The 23,736-nt window shown below is 45.5% G+C and overlaps 1 protein-coding gene across 1 annotated transcript; it reads left to right on the forward strand.

Moving 5' to 3' along the window:
* The first annotated feature begins 5,080 nt into the window (after positions 1–5,080).
* LOC133933037 (serine/threonine-protein kinase H1-like) lies at positions 5,081–23,359 on the forward strand. Its single transcript, XM_062379991.1, has 6 exons — positions 5,081–5,349; positions 6,195–6,915; positions 12,116–12,373; positions 19,801–19,884; positions 22,512–22,621; positions 23,146–23,359. Exons 1-6 carry the CDS (start codon positions 5,081–5,083, stop codon positions 23,357–23,359), a joined length of 1,656 nt encoding a protein of 551 aa, XP_062235975.1.
* The last annotated feature ends 377 nt before the right edge of the window (positions 23,360–23,736 follow it).

Genomic DNA, 23,736 nt, shown 5'->3' on the forward strand with positions numbered 1-23,736 from the left:
TGGAGGTGATACAGATATTAGATTTCCATCACTTCAAACTCTGAAGTTTCTGCCACTGGGTGACTGAATAATTGAAGACCATAAAAACGCAATATATCTGCTTGAGAAAAATGTTGCTTCCTCGAATTTATCAGTCAATATTTCAAAAGTAGGGCCGAGTCCGTTCCCCGGCAGCAGAGCTGTTCTGTAAGCAGAGGCTGTAGAAATGACTCACTTCCACAACGGCAATTATTCCCTCAGTGTGTGTGTCCATTTTCTTCTGAGACTGTTATGATAAACTTTTTAATTGCATATCATTACGATTTCATACTTTTACATTGTCAGAGGTCTTATCCTGCAATTTATCAAATGTTTACCATTATTCAGATGATATAATGTTATACTGTATATTTTCATTTGATGAAATAAATGAAATAATGTTGTTTATTTTTCCATTTCATTGTTAATAGATCGCTTATGTGAATATCTGTGAGTTTTCCCATCACATGACCTTCATCAGCAGATGGGCTCCTCAACCGATTCCTTTCTCAAGAATGAACTTTAAAGTTAAACTTCGGATCCAGTTTGAAAAACATCAAACTCCTGAAATCCATGACAAGCTTGAAATGTGCTCCAGAACCGCTGAGCAGCTTCTGAAAGGACGTCATGGGGAGATTGTTTTCTCATCTGAAATTATGAATAAACCTTGTTTTAAACTTCAGACGGGAGATTTCACACGAGATGTAAATACACACAAATTAGACCCATGGGGTTTCCTGGGAATTTAGCAGGTAAGAACATTAAACAAGCCTCCTTCAGGGACTATATCTGATGTGTTTATGTGTATTATGTTATAGAACCATCCATAACTGCGTCCTTGCAACCAAGTGACTTTGAAAGTAAAGTGTAATAGTAAGAAATGTGTCATTGAGATTCAGTTTTTCTATTTCTCACACGTCAGACAGTAAATTTGAGAGGAGACACATTTTTAAATTACAAAAATTCAAACCGAATCTTCAGGGATTACTCAGGAAGTGTCTCCCTGTCCAAGCCACGGCCCAGTGGCTCTTATTAGACCCGCTGACCCTCCCTCTGTTGTTTTCTCTGTGCTGCGGTCGGCTGAGGACTAATTAGCGGCGCTGCTCATTAATTACACATGAGTCCACGGGCCCGGCGTCACAGCGCTGCCTGCCCAGCTGACTGTATCTGTCAAGTGAATCCAATTTGACCAACTCGCACGACGTTCATGATTTGTTCAATCAAGACGTCAGAGACAATTTGTCTGGCGCGCCTCATCCCTCGGCCACCTCCGAGCTCCTCACAGAAAAGAAAATTAAAGTATCCGTCAGCCTTCCCTCAGGGTCCTGCCTTTGGGAGATGTAGCATCCTCCCCTTCTGTTGACAGACCTGGTGCCTGCCTCACTTGTCACTGTAATTAGTTTTGTTTCGCTGCCATTGTGCTCAGCAGCCCTGCTTTATTGCTGCCTAGCTGTGTGCAGCCGGGACTCCTTCCACAGTGTTGTATTAAAGCAGGCTGGCTTTACATGGCCCTGCATCAAAAAGAAGAAAGCATGTTTTCTCCTGGAGCATCGATTCCTCCCACGTTCAACGGCTCGTAATAAGCAAACGTAGTTCTCGTGTCCAGCTCTGCACAAAACAACAACAACTACTACAGGCCAGTGGTCCGCTGACAAATCTTGTATGGCTTGAATCAATCAGCCGGGTAATGCTGCATGTGGACAAATGTGCAAATGAAAGGGGTCGTGAGGGAGCTGGGCCCGTCGTGGATGGGTGAGCAAATCTCAGAGACGGATCCACAGCAGCAGTGTTAGTTCACCAGCTCTCCCATGCTCTCTGGGCGGCATTACACTATCTGGTGTGCACAGTACTTCAGGGGCATTGAGAAGACCACTAGTGAAAATCCACTGACAGGTTTGTATTTCTATATATTATCTGCCTATAGTGACATATTACATTCGAGCTGATTAATTCACATATTGGAAAGAAAACTGCCATAATTGCCAAAACAAAAATCACAAAACTTAGGAAGCCTACGAGAAGAAGCAGGGGACACAAGCACAGGAGATGAAGCATAACGACAGGGACCAAGACAGAGCATTAAGACAACAAACCGACAAGGGGAAGCAGAGACACTTATATAGACACACAGGGAAGGTAGGGGCAATTGAACAAAGGTGGTACACATGAGGACTGGTGCAGGAAGGGCCTACAAAATAAAACAGGAAACAATACTAGAGACACAGAAAACCACAACACTCACAAACATAAACACAAACTAATAAACTAAAAACACTCAAAAGACAAAACTAGGACTCTCATTCCATATCTGTGGCCTCTGAAGACCACTTAAAATATAATGTTTACAGGTTGACCAGTACTTCTGTTTGACCAAACCATTTCATCCTTATCTGCTGCTTTAACATGTTAAAATCAAAAGCATTAAAATGCTGGAACCTGGAAGCAGGGACCGGCTCCCATTCAAACACTAAAGGATTGTCAAGGTTAGGCTCTGATGCTGAGTGATAACAACCGACTCCCAGTGGTAGTTCCACTTTATAGGAGAGGTGTTGAATGGGGGGGGGGGGAGTCAGGGCTGTTAAGGCAAGAAGAGCATTTCTCCAGGGACCAGGGGGCATCATCGTGTTGGAATGGGAAAGGACCAAACACAAACTGCTGCCAGATAATTGGAAGAACACTGTCGTCTGAAATATATCAAAAACCAAGGTGCCAAGCCGGGACCAGAAGCTTTGAGTGTGCGATTAAAACTGAATATTAGTCCCAGCTCCATAGAACAGGAATCTGCTGAGGGATTATGCAGGTGCAGATTTTTTTAATTTTATAATATATATTTGCCAATCGTACCTGCTAGTTATAAAGTTAAATGCACATTAGAAATCAGCTCCATTCCATCTCGACGGACTAATGCTTACATTTTCATAGTTCAAGTGTTCATCAAGTTATTTTTCTAACCCAACTTCATTCTGCACATTTAACCCAGAAACAGAAGCTCTGTGGCGCCTTGTGCTCGTGAGCCACTCGAGTCCAGAGCTCTGAGTTTGCTCTGGCTGCAGTCCACCGCCCTCACACACAGGTACCACATCCTCAGACTACAATAACAACTGTAATGAACTGATTGAGAAGTGGCAGCTGCTCTCTGACCACCCCCCCTCCCCCTGGCCTAAACTGATTCACAGCAGCCTATAATGGCTTTGACTCCCAAGGCCCCTGGCATTACCAATACCACACACATGTTGCGGGTTCATTTATAACCGAGGACAGCCTTTTAGTAATCAGATAGTGGTTCGATAAAGGCTGAACTGCTGACTCCCCCGAGGAAGACTTCTGAAGGGCGATTTACCACCTCAGTGCTGATGTGGTGTCTATCCTCTGTTGACTCTGTGTGTCTGCGTATATGAGGTGATGGGGTTCTCTTGCTTTATGTGTGTATAAACATACGTGTGTGGTTGTGTGTCTGTGTGTGTGTGTGTGTCTGTGTGACAGCAGAACAGGCGCAGCATCACCTTTGGTTTCCCGGCAGCAGACGAGCGACTGATGATGCAGCGTCCTCCTCTGTCCTGTGACAACACAATTTACACCTTTTGAAAAGACGGTGTATAAAAACATCCATGACATTTTGATATGAATAAACGTTTCCCACTGTTGTCAGGGGATATAACACAATGGCGATTAAACCTCTGCTCATTCCTTGAAAGATATTTCGTTTGCTGGGTCTGGTCGGCCTTTTGTACGAGCCAGTAGATTGTGTATTTTCCTCGTGCAGCGACAGCAACGCATTTGTAGAAAGATACGGAAGTAAATGGGTTATTATAAGCAGGAGTGCGTGATCACAACAGCAACACAAGCTCTGATTAAAACACGTCACAGGAGCAGCATTGCGAGTCTGCAGGTACCACTTTTTCAAATATAGCATGACTTGTTTTGGAAGCAAAAACCTCCCCAAGAACACAATTTATTCATAAACATGAACTCATTATGCGATTCTCATATAACCACATTATTTCAGCAATGCTCGAGTGAAAAAGAATAATTTCCACTCTGTGTGCAACACTCGACTTGTGTTTAAAAAGGTGCTGCTCACCTCGTGTTGATACCCGGCTTCCTCGCCGCAGCCGCGTATGAATAAATATGTGCATGTTTTCAGTTTCTGCAAGCTTTGGCTCTTTTAGACAATGATACAGGCGAGGAGACGAGTTGTTCTCTCTCCTCCTGCTGAGTTCTCTGAACATTGTGGACACACGATGACAGCAGCGCCACACAATGCAGGAAAATAGAGAAAAACTCGTGCTACATAGTCACAACCCTTACATGCACGAGGTAAGTGCTCAACAATACAAAGCACAGATTGAACACACGTGTCTTCTGCCTTGGTTCCCGACACAATGAGGCACAAGCTGCAATCTGTCATGCTGAAGTCAATTATGTGATGCTGGTGGTTTGAATGTCAGTGTTTTCTACAGTAGAGAGAAACGTGACTGAGGCTGTCAGCAGCTTTGTCTCCGGGTGAAAAGCAAAACCAAGAATTGAGAGCAGGTCCGAGGTCGTTTGGTTTCTCTCTAACTGTTCTTGATCTGATTTAAAGAGTCATGTGAGCATCACGTGCTGCGCTGTCACGTTGACTGTGCTGAGCAATCTCAAATTGTAGGTCATTTTAATGATGTAACTGATCCAACTGCATTTGAAAGACGTCTTTAAAAATATATATCATTTAAGTATGGACTGTGTTGTCCTGTTCCATGTGATTTGAGTCCAGGCTTCGCTGGTGGTCCCTCGTCCACCCAACACTCTCTGTTGCCTCTGAGGTAATCTGCTCAATGACAATGGCTTCAAAACAACCTGTGTGTGCTTGACCCTTTTATCACAAGTGAGTGAGAGAGTGGGTTCACCCACCTGCCGCCTCTTGGGAGGAGTCTGAGCTACTGTTGCAGCAACACCTGACCCCCCCGCTCAGAGCACAATCCAGCAGAAACAAGCCGCCACCATGTAGGATTCAGCTCCAGGCTACAGCAGCAGTAGGATTTCTGTTATTCCCTCCATGCTGATGGTCGGTTCCCTCTGCGTGATGGGCTGTGGGAACAGCAAGGTGCCGCTTGAGGCGTCCAAGAAGGGCTACGTCGGGGTGGTGCAGTCGCTTGTCGCCTTCAGCAAAGCGCACAACGACAGCGATGAGCCAAAGAAATGTTTGGAGAAACGAAGAGGCCCCTGGTTTTCCACCGGGGTCAAGCATCGTGAGCCGGCGTCAAACAGCCAGCTGCCGATACTCAGGGACGGACGACAACAGGACAAAGCTGCCAAGTATAAGGACAAGTTCGATCCACGCGTCACAGCAAGGTCATTTTCAAATATAAACTTATATTTACTGTTTGTAAGTAAAATAGTTTTGAATCAAAATCTACTATTTCTTCATGTCGATGTAGGATATTCTGAAATAGAGCAAAAGAGAACTGTGCAGTTAAACTGTTAATTGTACTTTTTGCCAACAGCAGTTATTTTAAAATATCATGTAAGATTTCTATTTCATAAAAAAAATCCATGTTTTATTCAAACTTGGTATTGGAGGAGTGACCTGATGTAGTATTTTCAATTTCAAGTACTTTTTGAATAAAAAAGAAAAGGGGGACAAAGAAAGAAACAAGAGAAGTAAACAAGTGATGTTATCTCAACGCGGTGAACAGCCACTTTTAAAAATCCATTCCCAACTAAATCATTTGCAACACAATGCAAGGTGAAACGTCTTAAGAGCCTTGCAATTATTCATGGGGAGCCTTTTTGCTGTCAGCAGCTTTCTCATTCTCCACCACCAACCTTTGTGCAATACAATTTATTAGCAGTAATAGCAAGACATTGATTTTAGGAGCCTGGGTCTTGTCCTGTCTTCACACCGCCTCACTGTACTCGGCTGAAAGCTCGAAAACAACGAGAGGCAGGGAAAGTGATGTCGTTTAGGAGAAGTGCTCGTCCTCCCTCCACATCTCATTAGTCTCAGCTTATTTAAAATATTACTGTGTTCTCTGGTGATCTAAATCCTCTGGTGTATACGGGAGTTTTCCTGCTTTAGTAGCCGTCACTGCATGAAGATCCCTTTCCATACATCACGCATGCACTCAGACGTGAGTGCGTTTCAACCTTGTATCATGAGATGTAATGAGTCACCCCCCCCCCATCTGCCCCGTCAGATACGACATCAAAGCTCTGATCGGTCGTGGAAGCTTCAGCCGCGTGGTGCGAGTGGAGCACAGGGCGACTCGCCAGCCGTTCGCCATTAAGATGATGGAGGTGGAGGCCCCGGGGGGTCGTGAGGTGTGCGCCTCGGAGCTGGCGGTGCTGCAGCGGGTGAGCCACGCCAATGTGATCCAGCTGATCGAGGTGTTTCAGTTCCCGCAGCGGGTCTACATGGTGCTGGAGCTGGCGACCGGCGGGGAGCTGTTGGACCGGGTGGTCAGCAGGGGCCACTTCACCGAGCGGGACGCCACCCAGGCCCTGCGCATGGTGCTGGCCGGGGTGGGATACCTGCACAATCTGGGCATCACCCACAGAGATCTGAAGCCGGAGAACCTCCTGTACTACCACCCCGGAGCGGACTCCCGGCTGCTGGTCACTGACTTTGGACTGGCTACTTTTGGCGGCACAGGGCCGGAGCTTTCTGACCACAACACAAGCGACGAGGGAGATCGGCCCAGCGTCGGGCGCTCGTGGTCCCTGAGGACCACGTGTGGAACACCGGAGTACTTGGCCCCTGAGGTGTTGTTGAGGAGACCCTATTCGTGTGCAGTGGACATGTGGGCCCTCGGGGTGATCGCCTACATCGTGCTGAGTGGATCGATGCCCTTTGAGGACGACAGTCGCACACGGCTCTATAGATCCATACTGAGGGGAAAGTACAGCTTCCACGGAGATGTAAGTTATTATTTTGATTTGGAAACACGTGCATTTGTGACAATTCTGCAGCCAAAACCAAAGGACTCTATATGTCCAAGTGAAGTGTGGACATGAAACACATTCAACTCAATGGTTTGATAAACACAAAAGTTTGGGGGCAAGCTTTATATAGTTACAATAGAAAGTGACACAAATACCATAAGCAGCTTTTGATTTCATTGTGCGATTTATCTGACCTGGGATCTGGATTTGGCACAAAAGTTATTCAGCCTTTCACTATTGTGTTGGAGCTTCATCTATGTACATCACATTCTCTATATGATACATCACTCTGACACTGCCAGCAAAGCCTTCAGGCACCTGGGATCAAACCGCCAACTCTCTGGTTAGTGTACAATCTGCTTTACCTCCTGGACCACAGCTCATGCAGCCCGACAGAAGCAGTTTTTCTGAGATATTCTCTCACTGACAGACAGAAGTTGTCATTCTCCTCGCCTAATGTTGACTTGACTTGTGCGTCTATAGTGAAGCATGAAGTCGTATTTCACCAGCGCTCGGCTGAAAGAGAATCAGGAGATTGACAGTCCTGTGACAGTCTGACACTCAGATGTCTCACAGGTGCAAATGGAGACTTATTTGTTGGTGTTGTTTAGTGGATGTTAACCAGGAGCTGAGGAGAAGACGCAAGAGTTTAGCCGCACTGTTGTTATTTGACCATGTGACTGTTGATTCAGGGAATCAGGCTTTTCCTGCTTCCAGCGTCTGCCTCTGAAAATCTACTTAAAGTCCCATCTGCCACTTCCATTCTGACATTACCCACACCCTTTACCCACAATGCAGTCTGATCGTGTTGAATCACACCCTGCACACGAGCGATTCACACTTTAGTCATTACCGTATTACACCTCACAGTTATAGCCACTGTTCTATCCCTGCCTGGTATAAATAGATCAAATTCAACAAGGTGTTAGCATCTCGACTTGGCAAAGGCTTCGACTCAGGGGTACAGGGACCCTGCACGTTTTTTTTTACCCCTTTCCCTCCGTCACATGACTAACGTGGGTATTTTTAACTGCCTCGCTCACATATAGAATCTCATGCGCCTCAGTGAGATGCAGTAAAGACATGGACGTGTAAGTTCATACTGTACGATGACAATATGAAGACATCATACATGGCTGAGTGGACGTCCAGGGCTTGATGGATCAGCCATCAATCACATCTCTGCCTTGACAAGACTCTTATTCTCTGTCATTCACAAGCTACTCTGCTCTCAAGGAGACTGACAGCAGCGGCCACACACACAGAGACACACACACACACACAGAGACACACATACTGTGATAATAATGTTGTAATGTCTGACAAAGGTTCACAAGTATCCATAAAGTACCACAAGTGTTCTCATGTCATTCTGAAGGGCGCTTCTCTTCGGGACGAGACCAGTTACGGCAGCCTGAGCAATTCCCCTCACATATTAAACTGGACTTGAAGAGCTTCATGTGAAATGAGCTGTCCAGCATTGGAACGACCTGACAGAGTGATGTGCAAAATGCCCACCGTGTCTTTCATAGAATTAATTGTGAAGACAACACTGACGGGATCATCAGTGCTTCAACGAATCAACAGCATGAAGTACTTTCAGCATCGTAAACACATCTTTTCGCTTCTCTTTTTAAAATTATAATAACATTTACATATACATATACCGTTTGGGGACAGTGCATTAAATTCCAACATGCGTCTTTCTTCTCACTGTGTAGTTAAATACGAGTCTCTGGCACAGTTATGTAAAACGTGGGTTTGATGCTCATTAACATATAGCATCACTGTAAGAAAAGGAAATTTAAAATAAATATATTCAACGCAGCAGTGCAGAGAAAATGGGGATTAACTTCAGGCACCTACATTTTTCCAGGTGGACAAATAGAGATTACAAAGTTCTTCTACCTCACATGTGAATGAATTCACAAGGGCTGCAATTAAAAAACAGTCTTTGTAAAAGAATCAGTAACCTGTTGTGTTTGTGGAAGCAGAGCAGGGACGTGCAGGGGGGGGGGGGGGGGGGCTTGTCTTTCTATAGTTTTCTATAGGACAATTAATGTGAGGACATTTTGACATTATGAGGACGTTTTGACATTGTGAGGACATTTTGATATTGTGAGGATATTTAGATTTTGCGAGGACACAATGGCACAAGTTCCTCCTGAATGTATTGTGCACTTCATCAAGTACATAGGCTATAAATATATATGATATATGTATGGTGCATACAAACACATACATGCACCCACACACATTCTTATGCATATACACACATACATCCACACGTACAGGCATCGGGTTAAGATAAGGGTAAAGTGGGATTAAGCATTAACGTGTGATGGTTAGGACGAGAGACTGTAGGAAATGTCTTTGGTCAATGAGGGTCCTCACAACTATAGAAAGACATGTGTGTGTGTGTGTGTTTGCGTGTGTGTGTGTGTGTGTTGGAGGTGGTGTAGCATCACTCACAAATGCAAACTGCCGCTGGCACCTGCCTACAAAATGGATCCCTCTGTCCCCGGTATTCTCCGCCCCTAGCAACACACACACACATGCACACACACACACACACAAAAACACACAGACACACACCTGCCATGCATACACACCCCCCACAGGTGGAACAGCCCTTGGCCCGAAGACCTGTAGTGCAGACTCACACTGAGGTGTTCACTCGACAGTGGGAGGAGGGAGGAGTGGGAGGCTAGATGGGAGGGTTGGCTGGTGGGTGGGGGGGCAGTAAAAGAAGGGAGGGGGAGGAATGTGTGTAGCCTTGGGGGTTTGTGGCACCTTATCACTCACCTTATCACGGCTGCATGTAGGACGGAGCGTTTCCCCCGCACAGAATCAGGCCATCGCATCTGGTGTGTGTGAGTGGAATTCAGAGTGTGTTTAGGTATGTGTGTGTCTGTGCGTGTGTGTTGTGGCACACTCCTGCATGTAAAGCACATATCCTGGTGTTGGCTCGGACCAGACAGCGCCCTGCTCACCCCCCCCCCCCGCCCCCCCCGCCTCCCCTTCCTCCTGCATTCTGCTGCTGTGTTTATTGACGCCACTCGTCTTCCTGACCCAACCCTAAACATCTGCATCTCATGAGCAGCAGTGCATCCTGGGTACCAGCGAGCCCAGTCTGCCCCCTAGTGAGCGCCATGTGAACACAACCCACCCTCCACTCGTCCACAGTGTATTGTACATGACAGCCCAATCTCGCCTGCATCCGGCTATCGATATTTTGATTACTGCGGCTGTGGCTGCGACTCTCACCTGAATTAGCAACAGGCCACCTCCCCCCATTTGGCCTCATTATGATGAGGCATATTTAAACTCGGTTTTCTCACTCAGGAAATAAACTGTGGAAGTTTAACGTGGCCACGGCGGCGGCTCTTTGTGTGGAGCAGTTCATTACTCAGAAGTGTATTATCCTTCGTGATCGTGTTAATCCGACCTTCTAGCGTTTTCTTGATTTGCTGCAATTACGGCTTTGTCAGGTAAAGATGTAGCACGCCGCAAACCGAGTCGGCGAGCTTCTCATTCTCTCTAACAAGATGTTGCTCAATAAGCCGAGCCCTGTAGGTTTCTCCTGCCGTATCTGCACAGCTCTTGTCTCCCCGCTCTCCCTCCTCGCAGCCCTCTGCTCAACAGTGATGTTTAACTCCCCCTCCCTCCAAACACAATAAAGGCTTTATGTATTTGGACGTGAAAAATGATGGAAATAAGAAACGGGGATACACTTCTTGCAGGTGGCTTGGTTCCAGGAGGAAAACAAAGCTAAATCTCTTCTTTCTTTATGTTCACCTTGTTGATGTCAGGAGGAGCTTCTGCTGTGCCCTCAGAGATATTTCCCTGCATCATTCATGTCGAGGAAAAAAGCACCATTCCTCGAGCAAAGCCAGGGACTGCAACAAGGCCAGAAAGAAATGCTAACCACGGCTGCTATCAGATGTGTGTTTGGTTGCACGGTGACGAGGAGTCTCGCCAAATCAACACCGGTGCCAGATGAAGAGGAAAGTCAGGCTTGTTAGTCGAGGGAGCTCAATCAAACACTTTCTCTTGTTCCCTGAGAAACCGAGAGTCCCTCCGTCTGCTTCTCAGGTGTGAAATAACAACACAGCGAGAAGAAAGCCGGAGCGAGGAGCAGTTTTATGGCTCGTTCGGCAGCCGGCTGAGCGCCGGGCGCCGCACACGCTCCTCTCCAGTCAGTGCACTCTGAGAATGAGCGAGACCCTGCTTCTTTGAATTCCTCTCACTGGCAACAGTCTCGCGATTGTCAATTTCATGCTTGATTAATTGTCATTACTTGTCGAGAGACAAAAAAGAAAGGGGGAGAGAGAGAAATGCATTTCAGGATTAAAATGGAGAGCGAGAACTCCCTAAAGAGGGAGATGTAGTCCGAGCGAGGGAGAGCGGGGAAATGAGAGAATTCTGCACACTCAGATTTCACTGTGTTTAGCTTCTGTTCTCACCAAACAGACGTTGTATAGAAACATCTGAAGTGATTGTTGGGGGACTTAGCAAATATACTTCCATTTTAGGACGAATAACTAAGATTGATAATTCAGTTTAATCTAATGTCTATATCAGTAATATATTATTTTAAAGTAGGATGACAAAAAATGATGAATAATTAAATGATTCTCTTTAAAGCATTGTTGTGGCTCGTCTCCCAATGGAAAGATGATTCGGTAGATTTCAAAATATTCTTCTTTATCAGTTTGGGTCATAACTAGAATAAACATTTGCAAAGAGCTAAATATCCCGATGTGCTTCGTCTGTGGTGCTTTTATTGTGAAACTCACTCTGAATAAAGACAAACATGTGCCCACACACACTGCAGGGCTGTGCTTCCTCCCAGGCTTCACATCCATTCAGCCAAGACTGCAGCTTCACTTTGTCCAGTGACATTTAGCTTTCCTTTGACTTTAGTTCTGCTTGTTAGGCCTGCAGAGCACAGGGATCATAGATTTATTGCTTTTTTTATGAAGGAAATCATGCATCTGACTTTGAAGCGGCTTTGAATCTGTGCAGAAATCTATATGTGAGACCTAGCACAAAGTTTCTAAAGGAGTTTCCCAGAGTGTCTGTGTGTGTCGGCTCAGTTGACGTCCTTTGGGGCGAGAGCTTTTATTTTCACCCTGATGGTGATGACTCTGTGCTGCTTCTTCTTCTCCTACAGCCTTGGCCCTCAGTGTCCAACCTGGCAAAGGACTTCATCCAGCGCCTGCTGGCGTCGGACTCGGCCGCCCGCCTGACCGCTGACCAAGCCACCCGTCACTCCTGGGTGGTCACCATGGCAGCCGGCTCCTCCACAAGGAACCTCCATCGATCCATTTCCCAGAACCTCCGGCAGCGAGCCTCACGCAGCTCCTCCCGGTGCCCGAGCAGCACCGCGAGCTCCTGCCACGCTGGCAGCGCAGAGCCGGGGAAAGCTGATGTGTGTGGAAAGTAAACAGGAGCAGCGGCATGCCGAGCATGTACACTGATTCAGCCTCAGATAGCCGTCCAACATCTGGCCGGGGGGGCTGCAGGAGCATCAGAGCCATCCGACGAGAGCTTCAGATTCATGGGAAGCTAACGACGGGATGGGACCAGCTGCCACAGCTCGGTGTTCGGCCATCACAAAGCTCAGAGCTCCAGTCAGGGAGCCAAAGTGCCTGGGACCGGTGTTAACACACACAAAAGTTTCCCTCTCTTCTCTGGACTTCAACCAGGCTTCTCTAATAATCCAGGTTCCCCTAAAGGCTCAGCTCCATCTTCCATTGTGGTCGAGTTAAGCTGTTGGTGATTATCCTTCAGTTGTGAGAGCCAGGCTCGTACTGAGCTGTCCACCTCCACAAGGTCTCCAGCCCCTGGTTATTCACTCAGCTCAGACTAATGGGCCCAGGGTCTCATCTGGGCCATTATGAGTCACCACAATATACTTTCCTGTGAAGATGTCCAGTCCATTGAAAGTGTAGAAGTCATCAGTTGAGGAATGGGAGCTAACATTAGCAAAGGATTGTGGAAAAAGAAGAACAAACCCTGTGTCTTCCTCTCTGATCGTTTCCACTTCTAATAATAGAATTTGAATCCTAACAACTAAAGACACAAGTGACACAAATAAAATAAAAACAATACACATTAAAGTCTTTCCTTTTGTTGCCCGTCCTCCTACATTAACTAAACGTTTAATCCTGTTTAGTAATATCCCACATAATAACTCTATTGACGATTCTTCCCATTTTTGTTTTAGTCATTCACGATTAATGTTTCTGGAAAAATTGTGTGTATTGGAGCTGGAGCTGCACAGATGGACAAAAGATATAAAGACCTTTTGGAACCTGGAATTCAAACATCCCACATGACCTTCTCCTCTTTATATGAATCATTTTGTTTAATGTTTTGCGCAATCAAGAATCTAAATAAATGACACGATATAAAACATGGTTTTGTCAACAAGTCTTTACTTAGTGCATCGCAAAATGTTGATAATGTCATTGGGAGGAGGCTGGTGGGTTGTCCCTTCTGCGGGGAGGATCTGAAAGTTGTTAACGTCCTTTGATTGCTGCCCAGAGCAGTGACGTGAGATCAATGTCACTTTGTGAAGAAGACGAGAGGGGGGGTGTATTTTGGCAGCGACCAGCAGGACAGACACAGTAGGATGTCAGTGGTCAATGAGATAATCTCCTTAACTTGCAGCAGCAAACAGTTCCTGCTCTTCCTTTATGCTTTGGTGAGTGTGGTGTATTTTCTTTTAAACTTCTTTTCCTCCACACAGAATAACATGACCTCAGGTGCCCGCTGGAAAACGTTTTGTGTTTCCCCTGAATTGTTTGCAATGTGTGCGACGCTGCCCGACTCCATATCTGGTGTCATCAAATGGTGTCTGACTGCCGGTGGAGGGAGCGGCCGTTTGTTATGCATTTTTATTTTAAAATCTGTCTGCAAACAAAAATGCCACTCACGGGCTGATAAAGAAAAGTGAATTGAATTAAACCAAATTGGAGTCGTCAGCAATAATGGAAAGCGGTCGTTTTCTTCCTCCGCTCCCAAACTATTATGGTTTCATTCTCTGTGCCTTTATCTTTCAAAGGGGAATAACCGACCAGCTGCCGCTTCAATGCTTTGTCCATCTCATTTCGGCACACGGCCTACTTCCATTGTCTCCTGCAGTTGCAGTGGGTTTAGAGAGAAACTGGCTCCATCTCAAGGAAATTCACTGCGTATTTACTCCCCGTCTTCAATAGCATCCTGCACATCATCCTATTATTTTAGTCTATAATGCTATGTGATCACAGATTGGTTTACACACAGCCCTGGGAAGTATTCCTCTGTGGTTCCAATGTTCTGCTCGTGCAAGAAGGAACCTCCCGATTCTCTCCAGCAGGGATTTTAAACCCCAGAAACGTGTTCTCAAAACTAATTTAGCCGGTGTGACGCCGGGTCAATATCTCTCTGCACAGGCTTTAGTCTCATACCGTGGTCAGCAAGGCCAAACAATCGAGAAAAGCCGAGCGGAGCAAAGATTGCGAGCGATATAGCGTTTGATCTCTAACACCAGCCCCGCACCGAACGAGGGGAAGTGTGACAGAAAAGTGTTTTTTTTTCTTCCCTCGGCTTCTCTCAGCAGAAAACCAAGGACTTATTCTCTTTATCTTTGGCCTTACTTGAGGAGATCATTTGCTGCTCAGGACCCTGAGACATAAGCCGGCAGATCCACTTGTGGCTGCTGTAAGGAAGAGGATAACAGGAGGGGCGGGGGGGCTGATGGTCCTGCACAAGCTCATGTCCTGCACAGGAACCATCTGCTTTATCCACCAGGGGGAGGACGCCCACTTTGTCTAAATCCTTCCCGGTAAGTGCCTCTTATTGCCAATATGTGGACAAAACACCCAGAGGAGCAAATATCAGGCTCTTCTCTGAGCTGCTTGGTGTCGAGATTATTTTCCTTAAACAACAATTACAGCTGCTCTCCCCTCTCCTTGATTTGAAAGGAAAGAATGGTTCACATTTTCACTCAGTAAATTGCTTTCTTTCTTCTTCCCCCACTTTTCTCCAGATAAACCTGGTGTCCGGTTATTATGCTGCGGGTGCGACGCCACAGGAACACGAGGCGGGTCGATACTGCTCTCATTGAGGATGCAATAAAAGTAAACCGTCTCATTATTCTTACCACTCACAAATTCTCATTTAGATCGTAGCCCGGATCCCACCGGTTGTTTTCCTCTCAAAATTGGCTCTCGTCATCTCCGCGGGGCTCAGGGTTTTTTTTTTAAATGCAGTGGAGATTCAGAATTTTGGGGACAGCTGGCGGACATGTGTTCCCATCTGTAAAGCATTTCCAGCATCGGTGTTGACAAACGGAATCAGGTTGGAATCCAATTGCTCTGGTAAATTTGCTAAATTCACACTATACATCCCAATTACATCTTCACCGTATCCCTGATTTTCACAATCAGCATTTAAAGGAGAGAAATTTAAGGTTTATTTGCAACTTCAAGCTCTAAATCGTACATAGCCCATAAGACCAGATGTTTGCCAATCAGTCGGATTCAGATCCCCTGCAAAAGAACAAAGCACCAACATTATACACTGCATGTTTTATATTCCTCACACTTCAGTATTGCATGTTGCTGATGCCTTTTGACTCTTGCTGCTTGTAATACTGCAAATTTCAGCCTTGTGGCACTAATGAAGGATCATCTTATCTTATCTTATCTTAACTCTTAGCCCAATTTTGTTAGCGTCAGGCTTCACCAAGCTATTTCCTCCCATCCATCAGCCTTGATGCTAACCTATGCTAATTAGCTGCAGCTTCGGTTGACTATTTTATTTTCCAGTTTTTTAAATGTAAATATTCGTAATGTTATCTTAGAAAAAACATATAAACAACACACACAAACACTGAAAGGACTCCCTCCAGACAAAGCCCAGTCTGTAAAGTCAGTGTCCAGTGCATGCGAAGTTGGTGTGTGAGGACGTGTGTAGATGTCCAGTGTGTCTGTTTGGCCTCGACTGCATGATTCAGATCACATGCTGCCTTCAAATGGAATTTTTTGTGGTTGCATTTTTGATATGAAGAGTCACGCACACAAGATGTGTGTGGTTTTCCAGTTTCAGTCGAGAGAACACAACCGTGGCTAAGTGGCCCACGATTACAACTGATGATTTTAGCCATTGAATTGTTTTTTTCATCTAAATCTCAAGAGTAAGCAACAAAAAACACGAAGCTTCCAAAGTGAACCAAAGGAATTGCTTCTCCTCTGTGATAGGGTGCTCCCATGCCGGGGGGGGGGGGAAACGCAGCTTTTTGTTGCACCTACAGTCCATTCAGATCACGGACGCCAAAGTCAGGGGGTCGGGAGCTGTGGAGAGAGTTTCTGGCAGCGGGGGGGGGGGGGGTGGTGGGCACACTGTGTCGGGTGTTGCTGAGGAGGTGAGTGGCCTCGGAAACTCGCTCTGCCTTCTGCTCTGAAGGGATCACTGTTAATGCAACCCTGTGTACTGTTTGCGACCATGAATAAAGTTTCTCAGTAGTTCGATTCCCTTCCTTTAAGGCAGTGGAGGTTGTTGAGAGATATTTGTTCGACGGCCCAATCTGGAATTAATTCGACCATATAAATGTAATTTTAGGGTTTTAAGTAGAAAACAGGTAGGAGGGAGATATTAGAAGAGGGAATGAAGAAGATATGTTGCCCTAATATAAATATACAGTATATTATCATAGAAATACCTCTTCATTTTTAGGCAGAGGGATTATATTAGGATTTTACCTGATTTAAGAAATTTCCAGAAGTGGGTCAGCACATATGGGAACGTTGTGACACAGCCAGGGAGCTGCTGAACAGAGGCTGTCCTGTCGGCTGCCTGGAGGACCCCAGAGGGTCCACTGACCTTCTGAGGAACCTAGAGGTCACCTTCCATCCTAAAGAGCAAACACACTGACGACGGCAGAGATGGGTCAAGCAAATTTGTTCTTATTTAAATTTCACTAAGAAGCTGTCGTGCATTTTCATCTTTGAACAGAGTACAAATACTCTTAATTAATTTTTTTGGCTTGAAAAATATAACAATTACCTGCACAAAACTAAGCCCTAAAAAATGTGATGTATTTGATTATGGATCCCCCCTCCTCAAATCTGTAATATCCCTAAATCCACAGGCCATATGGAAAATATTATGTTGTGTTATGTTTCCAAAATAATAAGCTTCTTAGTTGTTATAAAGCTCAGACAACATGATGGACCTGTCCTTCTCCTTGGAGGACGATCTGATCACTGTCGAGAAGCTGGGCTCTGACCTCAAGATCGAGATGATGAATAACACAGAAAACTTCAGAATGAGTCCGACTGCCTCCAATTAATTTTCATCCTCACCTGAAATGTAGGCCAACACACTTTATTCTTAACTTTTCATACCTCTGTTCTCCTTTTTATGGAATACGCTCCTGTCACATTCACCCAGTCACACTCCCGAGAGCTGCCCAGTACATTCATAATCTTACTATTGGCCACTGAGCAGCACCACTGGAGCTCTTGGGGATTAAGTGCTTTGCTCAAGGACAACTGGTAACTGCTGAAAGAAGAGGGAGCGTTCGTTATTCACTTTCCTTAAAATCACATCCAACAACGTGCTGCTCCTTCTCTCTCCCCTCGATTCATCCCCTCTCTGAAAGGTTTTGGTGTATTTGTGGATCAGCAACGCGAATGAATCCCTGTAAGTCCAGAGCCGTGGCCTTGTGCCCCTAATTTCACCTACTGCCACGTCCTGAGCCTCGCCGCTAACAGGAGCCTCTTCGCTGAGCTTGTGGTGGAGCAGTGGATCTCCTGTGACCTGGATTTACCAGACGGGGGGGGGGGGCTGGATGCCCTGATGCAAGGCAGCTGAGTGAGAGGTAATTTGAGGATGCCCAGCGGGGGGGGTGGCAGGGCTGCAGTGCACAGATTGTTGTTCTTGTTCGGGTGGGCGATGGGAGGAGGAAGTGGAGAGACGGCAGACGAGAGGGACACTTCAGAACGCTGAGCTTCCTACGGGAAACTGCACCAGGTCAGTTTTGTATTTCAAAATCATTATAATTAAAAGTTTAACTTGAATAATTCCATAATGACAGGTTTTAGATTTAAGAGCATGAAGACAAAATATTTTCTCATCCACAGTCATTTGATTAAACACAAAAGCAGGAAGGTATTTCTTTCCAAAGGCCGATCAGAATCCCTTGTGTCAGGGAAGGTGCTGCATTTACTGCAAATTGGCATTTACTGTGATGTTCTTCACTTGCAGGAGCAGGTCGACCGGAGGAATGTGACTTGTCTGCTGGTGTTTTCACTGAATCTGCAGCTTGGTGCTTCCCAACGATGGAAAGTTCCCAAATGTGAACAGCCAAGTAAAAACACAGGTTCTGTTTCGAGTGAAACCTCATTTAGCAGCGAATTTTAACACTTAATCAAATGGTTTTATGTGATGAGTGAACGCAGCCATTTTGTGGCGATAAACAATAGAAAAAAACATCAGGCCTATTTCTGTTCTACGGCAGACTAGAGTTTAATTTATTTTATTCTAAAGCCAATAAGATACGTGGTTTACTTTTGATACCCTGTGGCTAATTTTCTATAAAACCCTTTAGAAACAAAGTTAAACTGGAATGATAGAGAGCAATAACCCAATAGTCCCATTCTATTTAATTAAGCTGCACCAAATTGCAAACACTCATAGATATCAGTCCTCTAAATATGCTTCATTCTATTTCCTTCATGATCCATGAATTATTCCCAAGTAAATTGGTGAAATGTAAACGCCCAAAAGATCTTTCTCTCAATAAAGTTTTGTGTGAATCCATTCAGTAGTTTTTGTAATCCTGTTCAGGAGTAAATGTCATATATATATTCATTTAGTAGACAGAAACTCCATTTTAATGATATGATGTTGCTCCTTGTCTCCGATGTAAGCAGGTATAAACCAAATTGGTCAGGGGTGTTTTTCTTCTGTATGTTTTTGAAGTTCATCCACTGTCGGGTATAAAAAGACACATTAAAGCAGCTTTGTGACATATCTTTCTTCAAGTCAAAAACCAAAGCTTCAATTCAGCAGATCAAGACATCACAGCTGTGTGTGTTTGTGTGTGTGTGTGTGTGTGCACCCTATGGATAGCCACGGCCCCAAGGAGCGTACAATGTTTATCCTATGGACCAGATATTGCTGCACGTGGCAAATTGATTCCCGTCTGCAATCCTCGCTGTGGGATGGAGGTCCAGGCTGCAGGCAGGAGTCAAAGACAGAGATTTAAAGGTCAGAATCAACAGCACAGTTCCCTGGGTGAAGACGACGCTGACAGAAACGGCCTGATGGGAAAAACAGCTGGAGTGTTTGAGGAGCAATTCAAACCAAAGCTTTCATCTCTTAATCGCACTGTGTGTGTGTGTGTGTGTGTGTGTGTGTGAGACGGTGTTTGAATGTCCAAGTGTGTCTATTCACCAGTATTGCTTTGTCCCCGCATTGTAAACATCCATATCGCCCTCTGATGAAGTTGATAAGAGTGTTATGTGTCTTGACCTCATTGCCGTCTCGGCCGCTGACAGGTGGAGTGAATATAGATATTATTAATCTATTTTTGCCTGAGAAATGGCCACCCAAGGCTGTGAATGGATGTGCGAGATGCGTGCATCGCTCCTCGCTGAATGGTACTTTATTTATCTATTTGGAGGAAATGGAAAGTCTGTCAGGGAGAGTGAATGAAATGAGTGATGGAGGGAATTGTTAGATGGGAGGATGGCGATGGAGGGGGAGCGTGCATAGATACTGATTACACATATTTATTCCGGCTTGAGTGTTATGCATCGTGTTTTGCCTCTCCCCCGACTCCCACTCTGTCAGGACTATCCTTAGGTGACTCACGTCGCGGAGACATTGAGACAGGAGAACATCCAGATCATCGTCGCTGTCACCGAAAATGACTCCGGCCTGCACAAGGTACATCGGAGGCCATCTCTGTTCATTCATTATTCATCCGGGGGGTTTTATTGCGGTTTCTTTAATGCATATATACGTTGTGTTGTAATGTGAGTTGCTCTTCAGTCACTGCGGTGACACTGCAGTTGTAAACCCATAGTGGTTTTATAGCAGTGAATAGAAAGGGTTTCACGTCATAGCCACTCATGTGGAGCTTTTACCTGAGACGTCTGGTTAATACACAATCCTCTCTGCCATGAAATCCAAGGTTAAGGATGCTGCTGCTATTCTGTACTTTTATTGCTCTCAGGAGACAAACTAAAAGCACAATACTCTATTTACTTTATTAAGGCAGAATAATTAATCACAATTACTGGGTTCTGTAGTTCTTGGCAACAATCCTCTATCAGGAGTAAATGCAGCATTAGTTTGAGACTATTTTTAGTGGTGGATTAATTTGTATTTGCTGCATAATATTGCATAATTCATGAGAATTATGAGAATGAAGTTGTGATATTACAAGAATAAAGATAGTCGATTACAACCAGACATTTCCTCCTCCACAAAAGAGGCAACTTCCTCCAAGTCCTTATCTTTTCAAAATCCTCATACTTAAGACAATGTGCTGCTGATGTGCACAGTAGTATTTTAGTTATAACATTACAACTTTATTCTTGAAATCTAAGTTATTTATCCCCCTTTAAATTATCCTTAATATCTGGCTCCGACAATACAAACAATATTTACTCACATACATCCTGTGGTGGTCAACCATCTGAACGAATGAATCTGAGATGTTCAGTTGTTAGAAAGAGAAGCTGGCTAAGCCTCAATAAGCACCAACTGTGAATTCATTATATATACTGTATATAATTATCATAGGACACTGTTGCTATGCTACAGGGCCTAAGAGGCATCTTTCCAAAGCATACAGACAGAACTCAACAACTGCCACAACATCCTGCAGATAATATTCTATGAGTTCAATGTAAGTGAGGCAGAAACTCCCTTCTTAGTGGCATTAGTCACATGTGTGCAGGCTGCAGACATCATTTCATCCCTAAAGGCCAGTTTATGCTAACCACACGTCGGCATGGCGGAGAGCCTACGGATAGCCATTAGCTGTGATTGGTTCGCTAACGACAGTATTTCGGAACAACATAATTTCCGGACCTCAAACTTCCTGTTTCATTTCCTATATCACAATAAACCAGAACACAACTACGATTCTACGATTAATGTGACAAGTGTGGTGAGCCAGCGGAGTTGTCCGGCTGACAGTGGCTGGTTAGAGCCCTGACAGCATGTGTGTACGGTCACATGCGGTTATAACGAACTTTCATAACGGCAGTAGCGTCCTAGCCACCATGCCAACTGTGGTGGTAACTACTGTCACGACTTTAATTCCACGGCTGTCATGACACTGTTTCTCAAACACTGACAGGTTAGAAGCAAATACTTGGTAATCCATGTAGCTTCAAGCTGTTGAATTAGCAACGCAGTTCGGAAACAAGACCGGGGAACAGCTGCGCTAAGAAATGATAACATAAGCATTTCGACCCGCTGGGTGTCACTTTATTTTATTGAGTTGCCATCGTACACTGTGTGTGAGGGAAAAGCCGGGAGCAGGTAAATAATGAACGTTGACTTCGACTTCTTCTGAGAACTCATGAGGTAGACCTCTCTAAGCTCGTCTTCCGTTGCGCCACCTACTGTTCTGGCGCCCAATTGTTTTCAGCAACGGAGAACTTTAAATTTAAAAAGTGTCCGTCCGATCCGTCCGCTCTACCGTAACGGACTCGGAGAAGCATAAATTGGCCTTAAGACTTTAACGCCACACTTCACAGCGTAAGGGCCGTGGGCCGAGGCCCAGCCTAGGAGGCAGGAGGTGCTCCTACATCTCCATAGGTGACGAGGCTTGCACCTGGCTCTGTGTGGGGTAAAGTGTAAGTGCCGCTGTAACCATGAGGCCATGGGCAGTGGAAGCGATGGTAATGTTAATTATGATTACCTCATTAGTTGAGCATTATAAGTGCGCTCAGGGAATTCTTACCTCCCCTCAAGGTGAGCTTTAATGTAAGCATGACACCCCCCCTGTGCGTGACTGCTTCACAAAGGCCGTCCCATGTTATTATTAAACCCGAGGCTATAGTGAAGAGGTTGAGGCCCTGCTGAGACCCATATGCCAGCGCTCATGTCAAAAAGGACGTGGTCCCACACAGCCCTTTGTGTAGCCATGGCAACGGCACTCTGGAGTGCGGCGCGAGCAGGTGAAGCTCGACGGCAGGGATAACGAGTCTGATCTCAAGTCAGTCAAGGTGGACACAAACGCAAATGTTTGTGTCTCTGTTGCAGGTGTAGAGAGGCGACATGACAACACATGAGACGTATGCAGTGCACGCTGAGTGTGTGTTTGTGAGAAGAGCCACGCTTACTATGGGCAGTTGTGTGAATGCAGAGATTTCAGCTGTGATCAATACCAAGGACTGCAGGGAGGAGGCAACACACTGTTCAGTATGTGTCACATGTTCACAGAGGTGCTCATATCTCATGTCCTCTATCGTGTTTTGCTGCCAGGGAACGACAAGTGTGTCTGCAGGATGTGTATGTGTCTTATTCTCTGGTCAATCTTCTGAATGTCCCCTCAGCCTGGATCGTGTCTGTCTCAGGGCGGACAGATCTGTGCAGAGGGGACTGTCACTGCAGCACTGCAGGCCAAACCTTGTCCCTCCTGCCCCAACGTCTGCATCGTGCACAGGTACAATGACTAGATGACCAAGACCGTGCCCCAACAATATGTGATTTAAAGGTTTGAATGGAAATCAATGTATGCAGAATGAAGTGGTGACCACTGGTGACCCCAAGTACCTGGAACGAGACATGAGAGAGGAATGCACCAAATTGAATAAGAAGGGAAGAGGAATGAGAGGATGAAGGGAAGTAGGGGTAAGGAAAGGAGGATGAAGAGATCCAGGTAAGGATGATGGAAGTATGATACACGGATGAGGGAAGGATGATGAGGAGATGTGGGTAGCCATGAGGGAAGGATGAAGGGATGAGGGATGAGGGGAAAACGGATGAATAAATGTGGATAGGGATGAGGGAAGGATAATATAGGGATTCAGGTGCCGATGAGGGAGAGGTGATGAATGGATGATGAGGGGATGTGGGTAGGGATATATATATATATATATGTTCACATGTTGTATTTACTGGATCCTGACTTCTCTGTCCTTATTGACGTCCTTATACTGTTTCAACGCTGATGCTTCTTTTCCACAGAGCAGGCATCATGTGCAGGTCTTTCTCACAAGGCTTGAGTCCTGGGGAGTGTGAGACGAGGTGTGTCCACCTGAGCCTCACTCTGGTGGGTCCGGCTGGTGCTTTAGCAGCAGTAGCCCCCTCTTCAGGCCCTCGTGTGGAGGTGGACGGCTGCAGAGCGCACTTCCTGCTGAGACCTGGACAAAAAGACGACTCCATCCGCGCTCCTCAATGAGGTCATTCTCTCGATTCTTTTCATGACTGCACCGATACATCTACAACAATAGAGCAATTCAGTTACTTGTGTCAGTTAAGGCAGCTCTGGGGGGGGTTTTCTCTATTGAGACAAATTCATCGTCCATATTTCACGATACTTAAACACAAAGTGTGGCTTAAGCAGAGAAACTTGTCTGAGAGATTAAATTTCTTAAATGTTCTCTTTTTGCATGCGGCCCCCGCTGTACCCACACAAATTGACACCGTAGTTTATCATGTGCGGCACTCTGATATTACTTTAAGTGGTCTGTGTATTGTAATCCACTTAGAGCTGCTCACGCCGAAACACATTTTTGTAATCAATCTCGACAGTGTGTTTCTGATGAAGAGCTATGG

The sequence above is a fragment of the Platichthys flesus genome, chromosome 21, assembly GCF_949316205.1.
Source record: "Platichthys flesus chromosome 21, fPlaFle2.1, whole genome shotgun sequence".
Classification (NCBI taxonomy): Eukaryota; Metazoa; Chordata; class Actinopteri; order Pleuronectiformes; family Pleuronectidae; genus Platichthys; species Platichthys flesus.